At 46.8% G+C, this 26509-nt stretch overlaps 1 protein-coding gene and 1 long non-coding RNA gene across 24 annotated transcripts in view; one reads left to right on the forward strand and one right to left on the reverse strand.

Annotated features, from left to right (window-relative positions):
- The window catches only part of C2CD3 (C2 domain containing 3 centriole elongation regulator), a 134091-nt gene that overhangs the window by 106124 nt on the left and 1458 nt on the right, over positions 1–26509 (forward strand). For 16 of the 21 annotated variants that reach the window (XM_023645738.2, XM_023645743.2, XM_023645741.2 and 13 more), the window contains 4 exons: positions 695–856; positions 4612–4829; positions 8173–9088; positions 13620–13731. In XM_023645738.2, coding sequence (XP_023501506.1) covers positions 695–856; positions 4612–4829; positions 8173–9088; positions 13620–13731 — 1408 coding nt within the window. Of the gene's footprint in view, positions 1–694; positions 857–4611; positions 4830–7838; positions 9089–13619; positions 13732–26509 lie in introns of all 21 variants that reach the window. The other 5 variants (XR_011441052.1, XR_011441053.1, XR_011441054.1 and 2 more) reach the window with 1 other exon arrangement.
- Positions 487–25507, reverse strand: LOC138925183 (uncharacterized). Of its 3 annotated transcripts, none has more exons than XR_011441062.1 (6): positions 18627–19006; positions 17342–17411; positions 16793–17056; positions 12505–12593; positions 10577–10682; positions 487–1085 (listed from the first exon to the last, which is right to left on the reverse strand). It is a non-coding gene; the product is annotated as an uncharacterized lncRNA (long non-coding RNA). The 3 variants fall into 3 exon arrangements; XR_011441061.1 differs by having other exon boundaries at positions 851–1085; positions 10577–10780; XR_011441060.1 differs by lacking the exons at positions 487–1085; positions 10577–10682; positions 12505–12593 and adding exons at positions 21594–21742; positions 25354–25507 and having other exon boundaries at positions 15503–17056; positions 18627–19092.

The raw sequence follows: 26509 nt of genomic DNA on the forward strand, positions 1-26509 counted from the left end.
GTCAAGTTCTTGAATATCATCCTAAGGAATTTAAAATTTGCTCTATAGATTAAAGAGAGGAACCAAAGCTAGAAAGGAATGGTGGTGATTACATAGGTTAATATAGATTGAATGCTTAGAACAGTGGTTGGCACATAATAAGGACTCCATAGTGGCCAGCCCCGCGGCTGAGTGGTTAAGTTTGCATGCTCTGCTTTGGCAGCCCAGGGTTTTGCCAGTTCGGTTCCTGGGCACCGACCTAGCACCACTCATCAAGCCATGCTGAGGTGGCGTCCCACATAGCAGAACTAGAAGGATCTATAACTAGAATATACAACTTTGTACTAGGGGGCTTTGGGGAGAAGAAGAAAAAGATTGGCAACAGATGTTAGCTCAGAGCCGATCTTTAAAGAAATAAAATTAAATAAATAAACAAGGACTCCATAAATATTGTTGTTCTTGTTATTCTTATTTCAGATCTGTGTTTTTAAGAATCACTCAGGCCATACTGTGGAGAATTTATTGGAGGGGAGTGGGTAACACTGAAGGCAAGGTTATTTGGGAGATAGCTGTAGTCCAAGCAAGAGTTAATGAAGCCGTAACTGTGGTAATGGGCGTGGATTTGCAATACCATTTCAGGAGGGTAATTTGTTTATTGTCACAGTAGTTTTCTCATTTCTTGGGAATTTATTTTGCCCCCATTTGTTCCTGACAGAAGCAGTGCTGCCAGAAGCCAGGCATCACGCCATGAGGAGCACGTGCAGAACATCCGCCGATTTCATGAATCCCTGCAGCAGGGAGAGGCAGTCTTGCCAAGTGATGACAAACTGAGCACCTCGCCCTTGTCCTCTCATAGTTCCATTCTGACTTCTCTCAGGTGAGGCCCTCCGCTGAGAAAAGGCACAGGAAACCATAGTGGAATGCGAGGTGAATGGGCAGTGGCAATCTGTGGTACTGCTTTTCCGTCAGCTGCAACCACTCTGGGAGGTTTAGTAGGGACTTGCATGCATGTTAGTGTCGAATTGGAGCCTGGAGCCTTGCAGGATTCCTCATAGGTGAATTTTTCTCAGCTTGGGGCCTTCCATTCCGTCAGGGGGCTGATCCACCTTTAAATACAGGAACTTTAGATTATTCACCAAACTTAATAACAACCACCCTCACATCTGCACAGCCTCACTTCCATTTACAATTTACAAAACCTCATCCTGCCCGTCATCTTTATCTTCACAACCACTGACTTCTTCCAGACCAGCATCTGTCCTATTAATGCTTCCGTGTCCCTTTCTTAGTTTAGGCAGCATCTGAGCCAGAGAAGCACTGTGAGCATTAAAAGGGCCATTATAGATCATCTGGATCCACCTCTGGATTATCTAGTAAGAAGTGTAGCACGGTGGAAAGGACTTGGCTTCAGAGTAAGAGAGACTTGACTTCCAGTCCTGGCTCTGCCACTCCCAGGGGAGGAGATAGCCATGTTGCCAGAGAATTATAATGATGTGTGATAAGTGCTGCAGGTTTCCTGGCCAAAGGTGAATGGAGGAGTAAGATTCTAGGTTGGTCATGGAAAGATGTAAAGAAATCACATTTGAACTGGTCTTTGAAGGAACAGGTAAACAAATGTGAAGAGCATTTTGTGCAGAAAAAACACCCTAAGGCCCAGGGGCATGAAAGAGCAAGTCAGCTTTGGGGAAATACCAGCAGTGCAGTTAGGATAAAGCTGAGCATAAGATGTAAGGAGCAGGGCGAGTTCTGTAGGAGTCAGATCTTGAAGGGCCTTGAATGTCAGGCTAAGAGTTTGGACTTTTAGAACAGTGATTCTCAAGTGGAAAGTGATGAGAAGAGGAGGAAGAGTGTGTGTCAAGTTTGAGGAAAAAGTACCTAAAAGATTTTATATTTGGAAAAAACCTATTATTTGTTTTAATAGAGCAAGCTCAAAAAAGAAAGATTGGCAAAATATTTTTGATTGGTGGGACATCGGTTAAAAAGGACTGAACAGTTGTGCTATAGACTATGGAAAACTGCTTAAACTTATATTACAAAGAAGTAACATGTTCAGATTCTCATTTTAGATTCTCAGCTGGAGACTGAGGGCTATTTAAGCTAAACCATCAATGGTGTGGCTGCATTTTATTGGGTAATTCACATAACCTATTTTAGAACCCCACAGAGAAAAGAGAAAGAGAAACTCTCCTTCACCCGAGAGCAGTTTCTCTTAACCTCAGCACTGCTGACATTTGGGTCAGATAGTTTGCTGTGGGGCCCTATCTGGTACATTGTAGGATATTTAACAGCATTCCTGGCCTCTATCCACTAGATAACAATAGCACCCCTCCCCCAGTTGTGACAACCAAAAATATCGCTACATGTTGCTGAATGTCCCCTTGGGGCCAAAATTGCCAAACTAAAACCACTGTCCTGTAGCAATCATTCCAAAAATTTGGTGTATATCAGAGTCACATGAAGGGCTTGTCAAAACAGTGATTGTGGGACCCACCCATACAGTTCGTGATTCAGTGGGCCTGGGATAGGGCCTAAGAATTTGCATTTCTAACAAATTCTCAGATGGCGCTGATGCTGCTAGTTCTAGAACCAGGTTTTGAGAAGCACTGCCATACACAAGTTCTCTACCAAATGGAGATGAAAAAAGATATATCACTTTTGCATTCCTTCCATGGGTTCATAGACCCCTAAAACAGTGTTTCATCTGAGTCACAGCAATCCTATGAGGTCTGCAGGACAAGTATTAATAAACTTTATTCACAGATGAGAAAATTGTAACTTGGTGTTATTAGTAGGTTTTACACCCAGAACCTCTGACAAGGCCAGTTGGATTTGCATATTTTCTAAAGCTTCGCCAAGTTTACATTAGTTTGCATGTTCCTGTGACAGGTATTTCTTTGTGTGCCATACACCCAGATATAGACACTTAAGTAAATCCACTGTGATTTGATAGAGTCGTGGCTTCTAGTAACAGAATAAAGATCAGCCTTGTCCTCTCATTTAATTTGGATTTGACTCTAAGACTTGCAGACTGTTCCTAATAAAAGGATAGAAAGACTTTGGGTTTACTTCACAGATATTTAGTGTCTGTGTTGTGCCACTTGTACTGGGGAGGAGTATACTGGAGAAATAGAGAAGTTTGAGATATTATCTTCTATTACCAGATGCTCATGGCCTACTTAGGGAAACTAAACTAACACATAATGAGAAAACTAAGGGAAAATCTAAGACAGAAGGTTGATGGAGATGCCAAAAGCAAAGGCATTTAAGGGAGAGGTGGCCCAATGATTTGGGGTGATGGACTTTGAAAAGGAGAAATGTGAGCACCTTGAAAGTTGAATGGAATAGGGATAAAGCAGGGGGAGTGGCTTGAATTCAGGTTCCAGCATTCAGGGGTGTGAGGCAGGAATGAGGAATGAACCCAGTTGGGAGAGGGCTTATCCCTTATCATGGAACAAGCACAAGACTTGGAGTCCCAAATTCTGAGTAGCTGCATACTACTACTCACCCTGGGCAAGTCACCTAAGTTCTCTGATCCTCACATTCCTTATTTGTAAAACAGGAATTATTGATCTCATCTGATTGGTTAAGAATTAAACAAGATAATATATTTCAAAGCATAAAACATAAAATCCTGTGCAAATGAAAGTGTTTGGTGTGATTTCTCATTGGAGAATGGTAAGAATGAACGTGGCCCCATTAAAGGTTTTTGAACAGAAGATTATTTAAAAGTCATTTATTCCTGTCTGTTTATCCATTGAACATTCATTCGTTCATTTATTTTGTGCCAAGCCCTATGCTAGGTGCAGTGGATATAAAGGAATCAGCACAGAGTTCATAGTGCTTCAGGGAAACACGTGTGAAACAAACAAGTGATGTGATTGAAGAGCACAGAAAGAACTGGGAGGCCCAGAAGAGAGGCCCTTAACCCAGTTTAGTGGCAGAGAAGGCTTGCTAAAAGAGGTCACTTGCTTGAAGGATGAAGAATGGTTATGAGGTAGCAAAGGTCAGTGTTACCCCAGAGTAAGGCCTTATTCTATCAGAGCAAGAGAATGTGAGGACTGGAATGATGGTAAAGAATGGCTCCCTACAAGAAGGTGGAATTTTTCTTTTTCTTTTGTTTTTGTTTTTTTTTTTGGTGAGGAATATTGGCCCTGAGCTAACATCTGTTGTCATCTTCCTCTTTTTACTTGAGGAAGATTTGCCCTGAGCTAACATCTGTGGCAATCTTTCTCTATTTTGTATGTGGGATACTGCCACAGCATGGCTTGATGAGCAGTGTGTAGGTCTGCACCTGGGATCTGAACCCACAAACCCCAGGCCGCCAAAGCGGAGCACATGAACTTAACCACTACACCACCAGGCCAGCCCCTAAGAAGGTGGAATTTCTACTGGACATCAGAACAGAAATTGGATTAACCAGACAGGAGAGGGAGAAAGTTGTCCCCAGCTGTGAGGTTGTAGTCAGAGAGGTGAAGGATGAATTGGTGGATTGGAGAGAGAGGGCTCTAGTATTAATAAATCAAGTGAGAGGTATTAAGGTCCTAGCACAAGTAGTAGAATGTCAGGGGAACATAAAAGATGCTTGTAATTCCAGTGAATGACCCTTTTGTCCTTTTCTCCCCTTTTTTTTAGGAGGAATCTGAATGAGCTTGATCAGATCCAGCGATACTTCAGCCAGAAGCTCACCAAGCCTTTACTTCCCCTCAGTCCTCAGACTCGTGCTGTGTTGCAGTGCCAGGAGAGCCATAGGGACCATCTCAGGCCAGGAGCCAGCAGCCTGGACCCTGAAAGCCAGTGCCTCCTGGAGAAATCCAATAACCTGGTATTGCAAGTCAGCTCTTTAATTACAGGTATGGCTCAGGGCCCCTCTTGTTGAGGAGTTATGGTCACTGGGTACCTATGCAAAAGCGTTTGAATGTCTGCCCTCAGACAAGCCCCTGTGACCAATAGAGACCAATAGCTTTTGCCATCTAACTTTTTTATTTACTGTCTTCCTTTTGCAATGAGAGACGTAGTAGCGTGGCACAGGAACATGTGCAATGAAAAGAGCATTGGACTGAGAGGCAGGAGACCTGGCTCAGGTCTTTGGTGGGACTCTGGCATGGACTTACTGTTTGACTCAGTTTACCCTTTCCCTTCTTGAGGTTCCCCCAGCCAAAAGGGGAGGTGGGGGATGGATTAGATGAGTTCTTCAGTAGCAGTTTTTGAACTTGTGCCACTCTGTTTTCAGAAATATCAACTTCAGACATATTTAAAATTCTATTTCTCAGAGCCCAGAAGTCTGCTTTTTTTTTTTGAGAAAGATTAGCCCTTAGCTAACATCCGTGCCCATCCTCCTCTACTTTATATGTGGGACGCCTACCACAGCATGGCTTTTTGCCAAGCGGTGCCATGTCCACACCCTGGATCCGAACCGGCGAACCCTGGGCCACCAAAGCAAAATGTGCGAACTTAACTGCTGCACCACCGGGCCGGCCCCTGGAAGTCTGCATTTTTTCAAGCAACCCACATGATTCAGGATGGTGGTGGTCCACAGTCCACCTTCTGAAAAACCCCTTAAAGCAGTGATCCTCACTTTGGCTACATGTTGGAATTACTAAGGGAGCTTTTAGAACTCCAGGTGCCCAGGCTGCACTGGAGGTCAGTTGCATCAGGATCCCTGAGAGTGGGATTCAGGCATCAGAACTCCCCAGGTAACTCCACTGTGCAGCCCAGACAGAGACTGCTCGAGAACAAGTATTTCCCAAACTTGCCTGAACATAAGGATCACCTGGGGTACTTGTTTTGAAATACAGATTCTTGGGTCATGCTCCATCCTACAGAATCAGAATCCAGAATTAGGGCCTGGAAACATATATCAGGCACGCTTTGGGGAATATTGAGAAATCAATTAGATCAGCACCTTTAGCCCTCACCTGGTGTCATTTTTGCTCAAGCAAAATGTGTAGATTTTACACAGGGATGAATAAGCTCAATAAAGCCACCATGGTTGGTATTAGGTACAAACCTTCCTACCCTCTTTTCCCAAATATCTAAGCTGTTGGTAGCCAGGGTCCCAGAGGTGTGCTCTGTATTTGGCTTCCACTTGCCTGGAAATATTCAGTCAGCTCCTGGTTGAGCACCAACCATGGCAGGCACTGTTGTGTTACTAGTTCCAGGAGGATACAGCAGTAGACAAGACAGGCATTGTCTCTGCTTTCATCAAGCATACATTCCATAGTCAACCAAAGAAACTGCCCCCCAGAAAGAAAGAATAAGAGCAAAACAGAGGGAGGCTTGTTTGGGGTAGAGGTGAGGGCAAATAGGGAATCCCTTTAGAGGGGTATATTAGAAGAGAAGAGAGGAGAGAACTGAAGGATTGAAGTGGAGAGCCTTGAAGCCAAATTTGGGAGTTTAATCTCTATCCTCGAAGAAATGGGGAGTTCTAAGCAGGGGGATGACTGGAGGAGAACTGATTTTCACAAGGAGAGGATGAATTTTGAAAGAGAGGTGATTGGATCAGGGAAACCAGTTTAAACAAACAAACTCCCCCTGCCTCCATCATGTCTCAGTACACTTTTTTTTTTGAGGAAGATAAGCCCTGAGCTAACATCTGCCACCAACCCTCCTGTTTTTGTTTTGTTTTGTTTTGTTTTGTTTTTGCTGAGCAAGACTGGCCTGAGCTAACATCCATGCTCGTCTTCCTCTGCTTTATATGTGGGACGCCTGCCACAGCATGGTGTGCCGAGCGGTGCATAGGTCCACCCGAGGATCCAAACCCGCGAACCCTGGGCCACTGAAGCAGAACTTGCAAACTTAACTGCTGTGCCACCAGGCCAGCCCCTCAGTACACTTTTGAAGAAGTCCTTAGACAAGTAGATATGAGTGAAGCTTGCGAGTGAGTTTCTGAGTAGGGGTTTCATTTATGCCACATCTGTATGCCAGGTCCTTTGCTGGGCCCTGAAAATGCAACAGAAATCAGACATATGGTCTCTGCCTTTGAGAAGCTCACAATCTGATGGGAGAGACATACAGACAGAAGATTACACAATAGTGTGTTCTTAAGTGCTTCCTTATAGAACAAAGCCATATAGCTATCCCATCCAACTGGTGCATCTGGGAAGGCTTCCTGGAGGAGATGCAGTAGAGCAGGGCCTTGAAGGATGGGCTGATATGTAAAAAGCAGGAAGACTGTTCCAAGACAGAAAGAGTAGTTCAGGCCAAAGGATCATGATCAATTAAGTCTGCTTCCCAGTTCCTGTTTTTATTGTCAGGTAGGGATGTTCCATTTTCATGTATCTACTCCCATTTGAGACCTAAAAATTATTCATGTATTAAACTCAGCCAGCACCTCCTGTAGGCTCAGCACTCCATTAGGTGCTTTGAGGGAGTTGTGACCCATACACCACGGGAGTCAAGTTTGCTTTCCAATTCCTTTCTCCTCTCGAATAATCATACAAACAAGTCATTTATTAGGCCTATTTATTAATTTATTTCCCCCATTTCATCCCCAAAACAACCTGAGGTGACTAGTAGCTTCCATTTATTAAGTGTTTATAGATGTGCTTCACAATGTTTGCCCATTTATCTCGTGTATTCTTTACCATGCCCCTGTGAAAAGGGTGGTGTTAATCACATTTTAAACATAAACAGGCTCAGAGAAAACTGTTTGCTTGTGACCACAAAGTGGCCAAGTGATGGTAGAGATTTGAACCCGATGACTGGCACCAAAGCCTCTGCTCGTTCCAACACTCTTCCCCTGCCTTATCATTTGGGTGATAGATATTTCCTTGCTTCTATTTTCTAAGTAAAATAGATAGTTCTAATAACTGTCATCAAACGGGTAAATAAGTGGCTTCTCATTTTGGTTTTTAATATAGGTATTTACTGAAGTAAATGGAAGCATGAACATACCCACCAGGACTCCCAGCACCCAAGAGTTCCTGAGCATGAGCAGATAGTCTCTGAAAGCGCTCCCACAGATGTAACCACAACTATACATAGATTAGATTTTGGTCCTGGGATGTTAGAATAAAGTGCTAGAAATTGTACTGCCTTGAATATAGTTTCACTGACTCTTGGGGGGATTAACTATCTTTAACATTTGTTCAAAGTCTGATTGTAAGAATACATCTGAAGCTAGAGGCTAATGTGGGAAAGTTGAGTGGTCTCTGGCCCTACCTTGTAGTAAGAGCGATATCTGTTGCTGTTCAGATCTGCAGACTATCACCAGGAATTCTCAAGCATCTTTGAGTTCTCACCAAGCCAGAAGTAGAAGCAGAGAGGTCAGCACCCTACCAGATGCTCAGGACACAGTGGCCACGCAGGAACGAAGCACAACTCCAGACCAGCCATTGGCAGGAGCTCCAGATGAGGGCAGAAACTCCCTGCCTCCCCCTGCTCTTGAAGACACTTCCAGTGGAGGAGGAATGCTCCGTGAGTCCCTGGGGCACACAATACCCATTACAAGGATGCAGAGCAGTGAGGACACTGAGGCAGGCCCAGCCTACAGTGATGAGGACTATGAAGAAGACATCATTGAGCCCAGGACTCTCAATGACATCACCACTGTGACAGACAAAACTAGCCCTTGGTCCAGTTTCATGTCAGACACAAGTGAGATCATCAGCCTTCAGCCTGGTGAGGTGCAGAAGGAAGGCCCCTCTTGTCCTTCAGAACCTTTCCCCAGAGAGGAGCTCAAGGGCAGAAGTAGCCCTCTGTCTAGCCCAGAAAGGACTGTCAGTCCCCACCTGCCTAGGCAGGGTTCTCCTAGCCAAAGTCTTGTTCTTTGTGAGGATAAATCCCCTAGGGCCAGGGTTGGAGAGCCTGCCTCAGCAGACCCTCAGCTCATCTCATCCATGACACTCTCAGGAGCCAAACAGAGCAATACCTTTGTTGATTGGAGCTCACCAAGGGTAGATCAGGACCAGGAACCCAAGCCAGAGGCCCAGGCTGGGAATGAAGCTGCCTCCAGTGAGCTAAGTGACTCTACTGATAGCTTCGAGAAATTCCCTCTACATCTAGCCTCCCAGAGCAGAAGAGAAAATAAGGGACCACCCATCAAACGCCCTGACAACAAGCAGAAGCAGGCGACATCTGGATCAGAGATGTCCACAAGGCAGAGCCTCCTGTATCCTTTGGTGTTTCTCACTAGTAGCCCCTTAAGCCATCACTAGGCATTTTGGATGGTAGTGCTTAGGCCAGCCTAGTGTAAGTGTGAGCGTGAGCAGTGGCCACCCTCGTGGAATGTGCTGCGCGGCACGGGAAGAGCCTGTTCCTTCAGAAGACTCGGCTCGCCCACACGGACAAGGTGCTGCAGTTCTACCACGAACGCCAGCCCTCTGAGGCCTAATGCTTTGAACTGGGTTGAGGTGTTGGTAGCACATTCATTAGCCTAGCATGGCCGGATTTATCTGGTCACTCTATTCGGTATTTTACACCTGAAGACAAGGCTCTGGATCTAGGAATGAGACCATTAATCTCAGTTGCAGTAGAGATGGAGGGTGTGGAGAGAGAGGGGACAGAAGAGTACTCCCACTACTGATGGAGCGTTTACTATGTGCCAGGCCCTTTACATACATTTTTCATTCAGTCATCACAAGCCTTTAAGGTCGATATCATCGTTTCCATTTTGCATGTAAGAAAACTGAAGCTCAGAGTTATAGTGACTTGCCTAATATTTAATTTTTTTTAAAAAAAGGCAAGTGATGGAGTCGGGGGGAGGGGAAGTGGGCGCAGTTGAAATGGACTTACCGAAGCACCCCCCCCAAGTATGGCAGCGTTGATAGGGAGAAAGGGCACCCCAACATTCCCCCTCTTCCTCCTTTGAAATGCAAATGAACATGTTATGGGGGAAAGAAACCACTTAGGACCATGCACAGCCTTCACATCTATAGCCTAACCAGCTGATCAGATCAGCTCACTTGGAATCCTGACAACAAGAAGGGGTTATTGCACGGCTGGTAGGGGAAGCAGGCTGCTTTACTGAATAGACCTTTCTCTACTCGAAGTCAGGGGGCCTGAATTTGACCCCGTCTAGACCCAGCTTCTTATTACTTGTGTGACTTTAACCTTTTAACTGAAGAGCCTCAGTTTCTTCACCTGTAAGATGGAGGCAGTAATCCCTTACCCACCAGACTGTACACTCCCATGTAGGTCAGGGGCCTTGTCTTTTTCTGTGTCAGCACCAGACATTGCACAGAGAAGGATCAGTGAATATAAACTGAACTGAACTATCCGGGTTTCACAGGATTCTTGAGAAGATCAAATGAGTGGAGACATTTGTACACACTAAACAGATGTGATTCTTGTTGAAGGGCAGAGTGACACCAAGGGTAGGGGGTTTGGGCTCAGGAAAGTCTTAACGCATGCAATGGCTGGAGGGGGAGCGCTGAAAGCAGACTGCCTCCTGGCCTCAGTCATCCTGGCTTCTGACACTGCTGCCTCTACAGTCAGTGTAGTTGTGTCAGAATGTGTGGTCTGTGGAGGAGCAGGCACGTGTGCCCAGGTCGTAAGGGTACTGCTTTAATTCAGACCTCGGCTATTGATTCTTTCCAAAAATGAGTATTGCCAGGCCCTGTGCTGCATATTGAGGACAGAGATTTGAATCAGACCATACCTTGAGCAGTTCCCATTATGAAGTAGGAGACAGGTAATGACAGTAACAGTAAACAGGCAGTGCCAGCTTGTTGTCCTAAGTGCTGTGATGAGACGTGGACACAATGCTAGGGAGCAAGAAGAGGAAGCTGCCATTACCGTCTTTGGAGGTATCCCAGGAAGAGCTGGACAGTAGAGCTGGACCTTAGTGATGAAGAGGCATTCTCTAGGCAGAGACAAGAGAAGTTCTAGTCATGGCAAACTTTGTGCAGAGGCATAGCCAAGTGAAAGGGCCTGGCCTGTGGACAGCAGTTCCCTGTGGTTAGAGCCCACGGGTAAGTGGGATGGTGAGAAATGAGTCTGGGCTAGATCTTAAGGGGCTTTTTATGCCTTGATGAGATGCTTGACTCTATCCTGTAAGCAAATTAAACTTCAGTTTCCTTATCTTTAAAATGGAGTTGGTAATAGTACTTCCCTTGTGGAAATTGAAATTAAAAGAAATTAATGATGTAAACTACTTAGCATAGTGCCTGGTACATAAATAGTGTTCATTAAATGTTAACTGGTAAGCAAGAGTATGATTGGTCAGATTTATATATTAAAAAAGTCCCCCAATAGGGGCCGGCCCGGTGGTGCCACGGGTAAGTTCACATGTTCCGCTTCTCGGTGGCCTGGGGTTCGCTGGTTCGGATCCCGGGTGTGGACATGGCACCGTTTGGCAAGCCATGCTGTGGTAGACGTCCCATGTATAAAATAGAGGAAGATGGGCGCGGATGTTAGCTCAGGACCAGGCTTCCTCAGCAAAAAGAGGAGGACTGGCAGTAGTTAGCTCAGGGCTAATCTTCCTCAAAAAGAAAAAAAAGAAAAAGTCCCCCAATACCTTGTAGAGGGTGGATTAGGTCAGAGGAGACTAGAAGCAAGGAGACCAGGTAAGAAATTTGCAATAATAATAAAAGGTGAAGAAAGTCCAACCTCAAGCATAGACTGCTTTACGATAAAGAGGAGGGAGAGATTTGAGAGGTTTGGATAGGGAGGGGCAGGGGATGAGAAAGAGGGAAATAGAAAGTATGGCTTAGAGATTTCTCTCAAAAGTTACTAGGTAGCTGACGTCCTTTACTGGATACGGAACAGCACATAAAGATAGACAGTCTGGGGGGAGGTGACAGATTTCCATTTTGAACATACGCCTGTAGGACATCCAGGAGGAGATGCAGGCCTGGAGGTTAGGAGTTCAGCTGTAGCAGTAGGTGTCTCTGGAAATAGAGAATGGCAGCAGGGAGAGCAGGGAAAGGAGACCCCCGCACACAAGGTGGAGCCCTGAGGATCACCCGTATGTGAGGGCAGGCAGAACAGACACACCCACAGAGGAGCCGGAGAAGAGCTGGTCAGAGAGGTGGGAGCAGAGTTCCAGGGAGAGGTGGTCAGTGCTCTGACACTTAAGACAGGCCCACTGGAATGTGGACTGATATGTATTCGCTAGCTTTAGCATTAAGGAGGACAGTGCAAAGATGGGAGTGGAAGGCAGACTTCAGTGGGTGACGGAACCTGTAGTAAGGACAGTGAGAACAGGCAACTTTTTCCCATAACCTGGGGAGATGAGAATAGCTGACATTTATTGAGCGCATGCTATGTCAGGCACCATTCTAAGCACTTTGCGTATATAAACTCATTTAATCCTCAAAACGAAGGTACTGTTATAGTATCCATTTTACAGGTGAAGAAACAGGCACGAAAAATGGACTTTCCTGAAGTTACCACCCAGTAAGTGACAGAGGTTGGAACAGGACCCTTAGGAAGGCAAGAGGTGATGGGCTGGGAAGGGGAGCTTTGGTGCTTCAGGCACCCCCATGACACCTCCCAGCAAAGCTGTCCCTTCCCCACAGCATCAGCTGACTTTCTGGCAGAGTCCCCAGCAGTCAGAGCAGCAGCAGCAAATAGGCCCAACCTCACCTGGGCCTCTGAAGAAGGCTTGGCTCAGGGGGTTTATGCCCTTCAGGGTCTTCAACTCCACTCCCACCTCGCAGTAGAAACATCAGGGCCTTGAAGCAAAGTAGGAAATGATGCACTTCATTCATACAGCAGATATTTATTGAACACTGTGTCCCAGGTACTATGCTAGGTGACAGGAATGTGGCTATGAAAAAGTGATCATCTTTGCCCTCTTGGAGTTCGAAGTCTACCATGAAAGAACAATGATAAACCAATCTGAATCAGAACCATACTTAGCTTAGAAACAAGAAGTTGGGACATTCAAATAGTCCCCTTCCTCCCCTCCCAAACTGAATTAGTGCTTCAATCAAACAAATGTTTGAGGAACACCATGTTCTCTACACAGTACTAGGTACCTCCAGAGGGTATGGAGAAGTACAGGATATGGTACCTGCCTTCTAGGGCTCACATCCAGACTGGGTGGACCAGCTGTGCCCACAGACAGCCCATTATGCGGAAGCCTCAGTTCTGGATGTGAGCTGAGAACAACCAGAAAGACAGGCCCTCCTTCAGTACCAAGCATCTCCCTCCAGCCTAAGATACTGCCCCTGGAGCCACCTTCCCACCCCAGCCTGTCTGACTGACTACTAACAGGTCAGACTTTGGCCAGCAGGCCCTCAGCAAGTATCATTCAGCACTTGCTACCTGCCAGCCTCGTGCAGGGCTGTAGGAGAGTAGTGAGGTAAATCAAGGGAAGGGCACTATGTGTGCCTTGAGAAGCTTAGGGAATACCGAGGGAAACAAACTGAGAATCGTATCAGACAGATAATCAAGCATTAGCCTGTGTTGCAGACTGTGTTCTAGACTCTGCAGAAGGAGGGGTCGCCGTCGGCTACACTTAGGAGAAGGCTTCCTGGAGGAGGCAGGATTTGAACTGACCCGTAAAGAAAGTGTAGACTATGATTTGTTAGGAGTAGGTAGGGCCCTCCAGGCAGTGGGAACCACTTGAGCAAAGGATTCTTAGGCCGGGATAAGTTGGGGGTAAAGATGAATAGGGATGACTGAGGTCAGTGGAGATGCTGTTCTAGCAAGGCGGTAGATTTCTAGGTATTTGTGTCCCTTAACTACGATTATAGCCCAGAGCCCATTGTCGTGCCCAACTTCTTTTTGCCTCCCCAGCAGTTGGAGGCCTCCCTGCGGATGCTCTCACTCTCTGCAGCTTTGCCACCACCTGCCACGACAGATCAGGTAAGATAATAGCTGTGTGGCCTCCTATCTCCTATAGAGACTTCATCTCTTCCATGAAGGTGTATACAGAATGTAGAGCTGCCATAGGCCAGCTTCCCAAAAAGGCAGCAGCAGTGGTCACTTTTCAAGCTTGTACTGAGCATATTCGGTGGCCCAACAGTGGGCAAGGAGCTCAGGAATGGCGAGGAAGAGCAAATGTGTTAAGAGCAGGGCATTGTCAGCTAAGACGACATATGGAAGAAACAGTGCAGAAGCCTAAAAGAAGGACACAGCTAAGAAATGCATACTGAGTGCTGTGGGAGCTCCAGAGAAGCAAAGGTGGACATGAGCAGAGGAAGCTTCAGACAGGAAATGCAACCACAGAGGACCTTGACTGAGGAGTACGGTCTGGATGAAGACAATAATATCAGTGGTATACCTATTTGTTGTTTACAAAACACCTCGTAACTAGTCATCATCCAGCTGAGTTAGGTGGTTGGAACCCTGATACAAACCCCAGCTCTCTTCTTTTCTGCCTTAGTACAGCACCTGACCTTTCTTGCAAAGGTGGCAAGAAAAAATAATAATAATAACCACTTTTTGGGGCCGGCCTGGTGGCACAGCAGTTAAGTTCTCACATTCTGCTTCAGCAGCCCGGGGTTCGCCAGTTCGAATTCTGGGTGCAGACCTGGCACCGCTTGGTAAGCCATGCTGTGGCAGGTGTCCCACATATAAAGTAGAGGAAGATGGGCATGGATGTTAGCTCAGGGCCAGTCTTCCTCAGCAAAAAGAGGAGGCTTGGCAGCAGTTAGGTCAGGGCTAATCTTCCTCAAAAACAAAAACATTTTTCTAATCATTCAGCATGTAGTTATTGAGTACCTACGCTGTATCAGGCATTGTGCTAGGCGCTGAGCATACAGTAGTTAACAAGACAAATTCCCCATCTTCATGGAACACAGAGAGTAAACAAAAAATAAAATGTTTACAGATTGCAATGAGTACTAGGTGCTCTGATAAAGAATAGGGTCTCTCTGAGTGGGCAGTGTTTATGCAGAAGGATGGTGATCATGGTGGTGCCTGCCAGGGTCAGGCACTATTCAAAGCACTTTATATTAATTCATTTAATTCAGCAACCTGAAGTCCGTATTTCTATCCCTATTTTAAGGTGAGAAAACTGAGGCCCAAAGAGGTCAGGAAACTTGCCTCACACAGGTGCTAAGTGGTACAGCTGGAATTGGAGCCCAGGCAGTCTGGTTTCAAAATCTAACTACTGCACTATCCTGAGAAGGAGCCAGCCCTGTAAGGAACTTGGAGAGGAATATTCCAGGCAGAGAGAAGAGCAAATGCAAAGACCCTGAGGCTGAAAGAGCTTAACATGACCTAGGAACTGAGACAAAGGCGGTGGCACTGGAACATAGAGATGGATCTAATGAGGTCAAAGGGCACCGATCATCCAGGATTTGGAAACCGTAGAAAAGAATTTAGATTTTATTCTAAATGCGAGGACAGCCATGGAAGTGTGTTAAGCAGGGGAGTGAGAGCAATTTAAATTGTGAAGAATTCACCCCAGGTGCTGAACGGAGAACAGGCGTCTTTCAGGGTGGGCCGCGTGATGGTGGTTGGTGATCCTGAAAGGGGGATTGCAGAGATGTAGTGGAGAAAGGAGCCATACAGTGCCGCCGTGTGCCGGGCACCGTTCTAGGTCCGGGCTGAACGAGTCACAAAGCCCCTGCCCTTGGAACTTTTTGAAAAACAAGATGATTTCAGAGAATAATACATACTACGAACAGAATACGTTAGCTTGTTTATTATTAATTGTAATAGCTAACCCCTATTTAACACTTGCTATGCACTAGACATTATTTTAAGTTCCTTACATGTGTAAACTCATCTCATTCTCCCCACAACCCAGTGAGATGGGTACCATTGTTATCCCCATTTAATAGATGAGAAAACTGAGGCTCTTTTCAGCCTGAAGACCTACAAGGTGTTATTATGTCTCTTTTCTATAAAAACTGAGACACACAAAGGTTAAGTCACTTGCCCAGGGTGTCCCAACCAGTGGCTCTGAACATGTGACTCCAAACTCCATGCTTCCCTTATACGGCTCTGAAGTCATGACGCGTGGCTTCTGGCATATTTTTCTAGCCAGTTTGCCTTCTTTTAAATAGACTTCATTTTGCAATTAACATTTAATATTTTTTATGCTTTTCTAGAGCCTACTTTGATGACAGATAGGGTCAGTCCAGAAGTACCCCCAGAGTTTGGGGTTATAGTCCTAAAGAGAAGCCATCAGACGTCTGATCCATTTCCCCATTTTCCTTCCCCCTCTGTCCCTCAGCTCCCCCAGCACCATTTTCAGGTCATGCCATTTGTTTGGCACATGGATCAGTCTCAGTTCCCACACATCGCAGTTTTTATCACATGCGCAAAGCCTTCCCTAGAGGAGGAGAGGTGCCAGTCCCCACCCAGGAGCTCTACGTTTTGTGGCCTTTATTGCTACTCTGGTTTGTGGTCACCAGCTCATCCTTTCTCTCTGCGTCTTCCCTGGCATGTCCCATACATACCCATCAGCATTTATGCTAGGGTCACAGGACTGTGTCCCGGCTCCAAGCACAAGCTTTTGAGTGAGACATCCATGAGGTGGAATACTCAATCTGCTGCTAGGTAGCTAAGTGACTTCGGGCAAGTGACTTGACCTTTCTGAGTCTCAGTTTCCTTACAAGTAACAGCAGGGTAACATACTTCTTACCTAATAGGATGATGGCAAGAATCACCCTAGAGGAAAGAAGTGGACACTCTTAGTTCCCTTTTCCTCTTCCCCTCCTAGCCAAGGGGGTGAAGTGTCAGTGAGCCATAGGAAGGGAGGTCTGTGAGCCACTTAGTCTGCGCTGTCATCCCTCACCTGCCAAGCAGAAGCACTGTTCCTGCTTTAGTGTTTCTACCTTCCTCATGTGCCAACTCCCAGGGGGACATACTGTCTTTGATCTGTTAAACATAACATACAAAGTGTGGGAGAAAGAGAAATAAGAATTTTCCCCTCAATGAAGGGGCAGGTCTAGTTTGAGAAGATAGGTCTCACACTTTTTAGCCTTTTTTCTTTCTTGCCCACAGCAAAACTCTGTTGTTTGTCTGCTGCTCTCAGGGCCACCTCTCTCCTTGAGACCTCCTTCTGGGTCCTAGTTAGGGTAACCAGTTGTCATGGTTCACCCCAGAGGGCAGAGGAAACCTCAGGAGGTTGGTCATCTTCACTGGTGCTGGGCCTCGCTCACTGCTTGAGGCATTTATAGCCGAGTCTCTTCTGAGTTTGATGCTCTAGACTGGCTGCCAACCAGTGCTGGATAACCTAGGAATCAAATCAAGTATGTGTTTAAGGTACTAGCAAGTAGAGGCCCCAAAAATTAAGAGAAAAAATATTTTAAGAATTACAGTTTTTTAAAGCATTGAAATAGTTACCATGGGATAAGTCAGAACTTAATTAACTTCCTTACATTCTTGGTTTATTTTAGATTTAATTGTGAATTATATTTGGGCAGGGGCACCATAATCCTCTCATCTTGGGGCCCCTGAATGTCTTAAAAGTGGCCTCACTTTGAAAAATTTAAGACAAAAAACAGTATTTTTTATTTACCCGTATGCTTAGTAGTTCTGGTGTTCTTGGTTCCTTCCTCACATCCCGGTTTCAGTCCAGCACCATTTCCCTGCAGGAGAAGAGCTTCCTTTAGAATTTCATGGAGTACAGACCTCCTGGTAACTGATGCTGTCAGCTTCATGTGTCTGAAAATATCTTTATTTTACCTTCATTTTTGAAAGATACTTTTTTCACTGGATATAGAATTCTAAGTTGAATTTTGTTTGTTTCTTTTAGCCTTTAGGAACTATCATTCCACACTCTACTGACTGCCATTGTTTCTGATGAGAAGCAGCCATTGTTTTTATTGTTGTTGCCCTGAATGTATTGTGACCTTTATTCTCTGGCTGCTTTTAAGATTTTTCTCCTTGGTTTTCAGAAGTTTGACTACAGTGGTCATAATTTTGGAGGCAGGGAATGGCGTAGGGGAGGAGGCGCACGTAGGTCTATTCAACACTGTTAACAAGGCTTTAGTTCTTAGATTGGGTTGTGGGTTTACAGATGTTCATTTCTATTATGCTTCATAATTTACATATGGTCCATAGGTTCTTTGGTATGTTACACAATGAAATCACAAAATCATGTGTAATTAAAATTTTAAGAATGATTGAATGGTGACAAAATGGAGACACCAACTCCTTCCCTAATTTGACTGTGATGTGGAGCAGAGTGATAGGATAGTGGCTGGAGTAGCATATGAGATCGAGGGAAGGTTTTTTGGGGTTTGTTTTTTAAATATGGCAACCGCTACAGCTTTCCGTATGCTACAGCAGTGATCCAGTAGAGAAAGGGAGAAGGGAAGATGCAGGAGAGGGAGACGGAATAGAAAGAACAGTCCCCGGGTCAGAGAAGGCATGGGATCCAGAGCACATGTGGGGGTATTGGCCTTTTTGGAGGAAAAAGAAAACTCACCCTATAGCATGAAGGAAGACAGAGAAGATGGAAAAGATGGGTGCTAAAGCAGGTAGGATTAGAGATTGGTGATGGAGTTTCCATTTGATGAAAGCTGCCATTTTCTCTTTTGTCTTCTATTTTCTGTAATGTGAGAGGTAGACAGGGGAGGGCAGGAGCCTGTCCTGTACCCCCATTTGAGGATTCCTTCCATTAAGATTCCATCTGTTCCATCTTTCTGCCTTGGCCCTGAAGGTTGAAGAAGAGCATTTTGAGGGCCTACTGGGCTCTTCTCAACCAGTGTCCTGAGACTGCTGTACTGGAGCTGACCTGCTTCAGGCCCAGGACAAACAACCCATCCCTGAAAAAGGAGAGCTTGTATGTACTGGCTCACCTGCTCTGGTTTCATCACAAGATCTAGGGAAGGCCTAATCCTTCGCTCCACACTGAAATCATGCGCCTCAGCCCAGGAGCCTCCCAGACAGTCTCCACTTGAAACGTCTGTGAAGCAGGTTTCTTCCTCTCCTTCCCTCACAGTATTGTGGATACAGGATTCTGTGTGACATTAACCTTCTGATCTTTCTGAGCCTGTCTCCTCAGCTGTCAGCTGGGGTTATCAGGCCTCGCAGGGTGAGTGTACTGTAGAATACAGATAGAGTACAGAGGCCAGGACTGCTGCACAGACATCCAGTCGCACAGTTTCCAATTGCTTGTGAATTGGTCGAGTTCTGCTGCCTCTGCTTTCTCTTCCCTCTTGTGGTGAAGTGCCTCTTCACTGGGGCAGCTTCCTGGTTTTATTTAAAGTTACTTCTGATTTTGTTTGCTTAGCTGCTATTGGCAAACTAGTTTTATCAACTTCCCTAAAGGGGAGAAAAGAGGTAGAAGGTGAAACAGCAATAATTTACATGTTGTTTTCCCCAGACTTATGTCTTCTGCTCTTAGACATGTTTCTTTGGGAAAATCTCAACCACTCCAATTACTTCGGTCATTATTTATAGTTTGATGACTCTCAAATCCTTGTCTTCAGTCTAGACTTCTCTCCTATGCTACAGATACCCATGGGTCCAGCTGTCTCCTAGATGTCTTTGCTTTGATGTGTTGCAAACAGTTCACTATACCCAAAACTTGAGCTTGTCATCTTCTGCATCCCCCTCTAACTCCTGCATTCCTTATCAGTAAACTCAACCACCGTCATGTAGTTACTCCTGCCAGAAGCATAGGTGTCATCTTTTCGTCCTTCTCCTTTATCCCTCATGACTCTCAGCCAATCTGTTACCAAGGCCTGTTAATTCCCACCTCCTAAATATCTTTTGAATCCCCTCACTTCTCAGCATTCCATTATCTAGTCCCAGTCATCTCCCCCATGATTATTTCTAACTATTTCTGACTGTTTCTGTTTCTAAATAGATCTGGAGATCTATTTGATCTCTCAGCAGCGTGTGACATAGTTGATCTCTCTTTTTTAAACACTTTCTTCCCTTGTTTCTGAGGCATCAGTCCTTCTTGGTTCTTTCTCCTCCCCTCCTCCCCTTCCCCGCCCCCACTGGCTGCTCCTGCTCAGCCTTCTTGGCTGGTTCTTCCTCATTTCCCCTACTTGTTAATATAGGGGTGACCCAGGGTGTAGTCTTCAGACTTCTCTATTTACCCTTACTTTCTAATGACCACATTCGATCTCAAAGCTTTAAATGCCCTCTGTATGCTGAAGATGCCTAATGGTTATCTTAGCTCATACCTCTCCTATAACTCTAGGCTTTAATGTCCAACTGTCTACTCAACATCTCCACCTAGATATCTAATTGGTATCTCAAATTCAATATGTCCAAAACTCCACTCCAGATTTTATTCCTCAAATCCGTTCCTCAGTCTTCCCCATCTCAGTTAATACTCTATCCTTTGAGTGTAGTTGTTCAGGCCACAACCCTTGGACTCTTCCCTGATGTCTCTTTTCCAATCCGCTAAATTATGGCAGCTCTACCTTTAAAATATATCCAAATCCAACCACTTCTCACCACCCCCACCATTACCACCCTGGTCTAAACCATCATCATCTCTTGCCTAGATTATTGCAGGAGCCTCCTAACTTGCCTCTCTGCTTTTGCCCTTGACCCTTGCAACCCATTCCTCATACAGCATTCTGTTAGCCTTAGATGTTAAATGTATCATTGAATAAATCATGTGACTTCTCTGCTCAGAACCCTCCAATAATTTCTCATCAGTGATTAGGACAGCCAGGGCTAGGCCTGAGGACAGGCAGGCCACAGAGTAGGAAGGTAGTTTGGGACTCAAACTTGAAATATACATCTTTCGGCAAATTTGCAAAGCCATAGTCCTAAGCTAGGTACAGGATAAGACAGAAAAAGGAACTATGCCCCTTCCCGCGGGAGCTCGCAGTTCCCCAGGGGAGCCAGCTTTATGTCTAAATCCACCAACTCCTACCAAGCGCCTGTCATGCTTAAAGAGCTGGGCCCAGGGGGCTGGCCCCATGGCTGAGTGGTTAAAGTTTCGTGAGCTCCGCTTCGGTAGCCCAGGTTCGTGGGTTCTGGTCCCGGGTGCAGACATACTCCACTCGTCAGTCATGCAGTGGAGGCATCCCACATACAAAATAGGGAAGACTGGCACAGATGTTAGCTCAGGGCAAGTCTTCCTCACCAAAAAAGGAAAAATTAAAAAAAAATTTTTAATCAATAAATAAAGAGCTGGACCTGGTGCCATGGACCCTGCCTTGAGGGAGCTCACAGTTCTTTGAGAGGCACTGGCCACCAAACCACTCACTAACTTTCTGAAATGACATCAGCCTATATTAGTACTTAAATAAAACAAAACAAAGAGAATGGGAATAGGGAAAGGAAGACAGCTACGTGGGGTGGCTGGAGTAGAATTCAGCAAAGATGAATGAAAGACTTTGAAGGCTGTGGATTTGGAGTAAAGAAAACTCTCAGACAATCAACAGAACTTAGTAACTGGGAGATAGAAGCAATATGTGCTAGGGAGGAGGTCAGAGGTGAGTAGAGATGGGCCTGGACCAAAATAGTCAGGACTGGATAAGAATCAGAAGCAAAGAGTAAGAAGCAACCTGTCTTCTGAACATTGGCCTTTCTGCCTGCTACGTGGCAGTTCCTTACCCTGAGGTGGTCCCTGTCTTGTTCTGTGCCTTCCTGCCTTGAGGCCCGTCTCTGCCTACATCATAATCGAGCCCCTGGATTAACCACAGGTGTGGGGCAAGATGCTGCTGTTCCTAAAGAGTGAGTGTAGGAGGCAGGAAGTCGGAGACAAGCCCAGAGTGCAAAGCCTTGAGCTGCCCATCCCCCTCCCTGCACCCCCCCCCCCCCCCCCCCCCCACCCCCAGCCCTAGTGTTCTCACCTCCACTCAGCAGACCACAGCACCTCAGGCCTCACTAGGGATGGAGGTGCTCCAGGCCAGCTGGGAAGCTGAGAGTCAGCAAACCTGGTTTCTTGCCTTGGCTCTGCTGCTGGCTTTCTGAGGTCTGAAGTCTGGTCTCTCTCTGGTCTCTGGGGAGGCAACACAGACTTAATCTCTCCTACCATGCAGTTTTGTATAGTAGTTAGAAGCAGGGCCTCAGAATCCAGACAGCCTAAGTTTAAAGTTCAGTTTTGCCACTTACTAGCTGTGTAACCTGGGGCAAGTTACCTAACTTTTCTGTGCTTCAGTTTCTTTATCTGAAAAATGGGTGTAATAGTACCTGCCTCCTAGAGTTTGTTTAGAATTAACTGAGTACGATATGTAAAGCACTTAGAATAGTTCTTGGCATGTAACATAGTAAGAATTATATGAGTGTTAGCTATGTTATTTTTATCATCATTATTATTGCCTTATATTGTCATATTATAAGACTTCTTCCCTCTTATGCTGTTACATTTTAGCAAGGACTGGTAGGAAGGAAATGCTAAGGGATAGGGACATGATTCAAAAGCTTAGCATCAGGAGTGGGGAGCTGGGAAGTTAGGCCCCACAGGGCACCCCAGAAGTGTGAAGAGAAGTTCTCAGGGCTGTAGCAGTTGACTCTGTGCTCAGTTCAGACCCTGAGTTAGAGACTCAGGATGACACACCACCCCACTTAAGGGCGATAGAACCCCAGCCTCAGAAGTCTGTGGCCTGTCTGTCTATGAGTCTTAAGGCTGCTGCTTTTCTCCCAGAAGCCCAAAGAATTTTTATGTCCCTTGGTTTCCCTCCCCCAAGCCCAGAGGCATCTAAGGGATACACAATCCTGGTTGAGAAACCCAGCCTCCACAAAATCACCAGATCGGGTCAGCAGAGTCCAACGGAACATCCTGAGCCCAGTGTCATCTGCCCTCAGCTTGTGGTCCAGGCCTGATGGCTCAGCTTCCCCTCTTGGGGCAGGAGGCCCTGACCTATTGCCTCATTTCTTTGAACCACCAAGTCCCTAGCCTTCTGCAGAGCCCCAGGAAGAGACCTAAAGGTCAAAGGGTTTCTGATAAAGGCCACACAAAGCTTTCAGGAGGAGATGAGCTCCCTGGCCAAAAACGTACAGAAGTCACGGGAAACAGCCGGAACTGGCTGGTACCCTGGCCCAGAATGCAGTTTGGCAGGTACTCAAGGGAAAGGTGCCACAGGCCTGCTGGGCAGGTGGAGCCAGGAGCTCTCCCAGGAGTGTCATGTTAACCCCTCCCCCTCAGGAATCTGGACTTTTGAGCCCTCGTACTGGCAGGGCATGAGTTCAAAAGGTTGAGAAGTGGTGATCTAGTCAGGCCTCTTCAGTGTGTAGCTGGGGAGTCTGAGGCCCGGGATGAGGAAGTGTCCCTAGGCCCTCTGGAATGGGCCTGTTGTCAGGGAAGGATACAGAGCTGTCAGGGGGTGGTGAGGAACGGAGGGAGCATGTACACAGTGAAAACCACATGACCTGAGCTCTAACACAGGAATGGAATGTGAGCCCAGAGTGCGGAGCCCAGCCATGCTGCAGCTGGTTGGGGTCAGATTTAGGATTTGCCTCTCAGGGCTGGGCCCTTGGTCTAAGTGTCTTGTCCCCACTTCCCTGCTGCTCCTGGCTGCAGCTGCTGAGTTTGCTACTCTCTTTAGCACCAAGGAAATCCTAGTCCTGGCCTAGAGAGGACTCTGGGAGCCGCCTCAGGGAAAGGCATCCGGCCAAGGGGGTGAAAGTTGAACGAGGCAGGCAGCTATACTGAGCCTCACAGCACACCGTTGGCAAGCCCACCTGGCCAGCCAGAACCAAGTGGCTGTTTACTTTCAGTTTTCAGCCCTTTGGAAAGTTTTCCTTCTAGCTCCTAAGTCAGAGCTGCTCTGGAAAAGAACAAAATTTCAGCCCTTTCCCCGGCTCACTGGGCAAGGGGCAGTACTGGGGGAGAGCTTGGCCAGGCCTGGCATAGCACTGGGCATGCCTTGAGAAGGCACTGTACCCCACTTCTACTCTGCCTAGGGTGAGGTCTGAGAACAGCAAGGCTTCGTTTTGCTCTCTGCAGCTGGGGTCAGCTCTAGCTCCAGCTTAGCCCCTGTGTTTGCAAGATGTCGTACCTGGCCAGAACCTTGGTCACATCTGAATTTTATTTCAGTTTCACTGTAGACTGGGGGAAAGAAGGCCAAACAGAAATTCTTTGCTCCATTTGGCAGTGAAGATACTGAGACCCAGAGAGAGAAAGTGGGACAGTTGTGCTGGGCCACAGGCCAGTGTTTCTTTCACTCCACCCCACTGCCTCCCCTCTGAGAAAGCCCCCACTTACTGAAGCAGGGGTAAGTGGGGGACCTGCACCCACCACTCTCCTAGGAGCACGTGGCCTGTTCAGAGGGATCCATCTGGGGACTGCAGTGGAGGGAACCCAGCACACAGTAGGTTGGATCAGATCACATTTCCGACTAAAGAAGAAGGCTGGACCCTCCCGAGAGAGCTTTTGGAGAAGGTGCTGCACCGCAGGGACCCGGCCAAAGAGAGAGCCACAGGCCAGGAGAAGTCCCTGGGTTATGCACACCTCCTCGTGCATTGTCTGCTCATCTTGATCTGGTTTCACATGGAGAAACCAAGGCCCAGAGAGAAAGTGACTTGCCCAAAGCCAGGGCAGAGCCAAACCCTGTCCCCGTCCTGGTCCCTGGGCCATGCAGATAAGGCCCCCTAGGTTACTGGGATCCAGGTCTGGGTGCTGGGAGGTTGGCTGAACCGGCCACCATCGATTCAACTCCAAGACAGATATTGGCCTGGCCTGCAGGTGCAGGCCTGTGCTCATGCTGTTCCCTCCAGTGGAACGACCTCACCTCACCCCCAGTTCTGCTGAAACCCTGCCCATCTCAGATCCCACCTCTGTGCTGAGCCTCCCCTGACATTCTCAGCTGTTATGAGTTGCTTCTTTGTCTATGCTCCCAAGCTCTAGGCCTCATCTCTGTGATTATTAGGTAGAATGTGTCTCCCCTCTAGCTTGAGCAGCCCCATGAGGATAGGAACCATGGCTGCCTATTGTCCTTAAGAATTGATCAGGTTGAATAGATCTTAGGCTGCTGAAAAGTTTGCTGAATCACTAATAAATGTCTTTTTTTTTTTATGATGAAGATTTGGCCCTGAGCTAACATCTGTGCCAGTCTTCCTCTATTTTGTATGTGGGACACTGCCACAGCATGGCTCGATCAGCAGAGTGTAGGTCTGCACACGGGATCGGAACCTGAAAACTCCAGGCCATGGAAGGGAGTGCACAAACTTAAACTACTATGCCACCAGGCCAGCCCCAGTAAAGGTCTTTTGATGGTCATATCACGAACTGAGGTACTTGGCCCTGCCCATCATGGAGAGCAAGACCCATTGGAGCCTCTCCAAAACAGAGAATGCTTCTCTTCTGACAGATGAGGACACAGTGGCCTGGTTTTAGGATTTGAGATAGGAGACTATGCTCTTAGGCCTGTTTTCCCATCTCGTTTATAGAACAGTTATCTCCCTGGTTCCCTTTCACTGTATCAGAGAAAGAAATGGAAAGTAAGATGCAGCAGGTGACCCAGAAGATCTGTCTACAGTACAGCCAGGGGACTGGAATGGGACTTGTGTCACCTCTAAATCCTAAATACCTCAAGAGACAGCAGTCTTGGATCTTGGGAGTATAGAGGAGTATATGGAGGCTTAAAGTGCTGCAGAGAGGGTTTGGCTTACCTGAAGGCCTGGCTCGTGGTAGGCCAACAACCACTGGTTCTAGAATGAATGAATGAGACGTTTGCTGCAAGAGGCAGTCTCCTCTCTACCCAGTTTAAGCCTCTGGTCACCATGGCTTCATCCACCCAGTCACTGGTCTAGCAGCCACCACTCTGCTATCTTGGACCCAGCCCAGTTGAGTCACAAGCATCAGACTCAGTCCATGCCCTGCAGGAGCACGCAGTCAGAAGGGGGAGGGCAATAGGCAGTGACTTGGCACTGGCCCCTGGCCTGAATCCTATGGGATGCAGGTGTCTCCCATATTTTGAAAGGAAGAACTGCAAACCTCAGCAAATGTGGGTTTCCTTTTCCCTGGTTGCCTAGACCTGCCTAGAAGACAGGGAGCTGGATTTTCTAGTCTCTGCTGGGCATGCCCAGACCCTAGCACCGCTTTGCTCTTGGTTCTCAGCCAACCCTGCCTGTGAGCTGTCAGTGCTGAGAGCTGGCTCAGATCATATGCACTCCTTGGCATTTAGAACTCCAGACTGGCAGGATCCTCAAGGTTGCTCACCTTCCCTTTCCCATGGGTGGTAAACTGACACCAGACAGTAGAGCTGCTCTTCTGATTCTTTGAGTGGCTCTCTCTATCTCCCCAGCTTAACTCTGAGCGATGGAGGTCAAGAAATGAGTTCTGTTCCTTTCTCTCTCCCTCTCACAGTAGACATTAAAAAGCTTAAAGAAATGAGGGAAAGAAGGGATTACTGAATGTTACTGATGCCAGAAACAACCCTAGCTGGGCCTCAATTTCCCACTAGCAGAACTGCAAGGGGCAGGGAGGAAGTCTCAATCTCTAGGGTCTCCGCCCGGCTGACTCTCAGTACCTGGGGAGTGCTGCAGTGTGCTCTCAGTGCCCCTTCAGCTTGTCAAGATCTCGGCTCATGGGATTTGGGGATGGAGAAGAGATATCCATCCACAGGGCTGGCTGCAAGTCTGCTGTGGTGGCGGCTCCCATCTCCTTTCAGCACTGCCTCTTCCCCTACCAGGCCTCCACCCCTTCCCCAGAGCCTTGCTCTCAGCCAGCTGCCTGGGGTGGCTTTCATATATAGCTTTGAGCTCCTTCGGGGCAGGAACCTGGCACAGAGTAAGCACACACACGAAAAAATGCTGAATGAGCAAA

Source organism: Equus caballus, chromosome 7 (assembly GCF_041296265.1).
Source record: "Equus caballus isolate H_3958 breed thoroughbred chromosome 7, TB-T2T, whole genome shotgun sequence".
Lineage (NCBI taxonomy): Eukaryota > Metazoa > Chordata > Mammalia > Perissodactyla > Equidae > Equus > Equus caballus.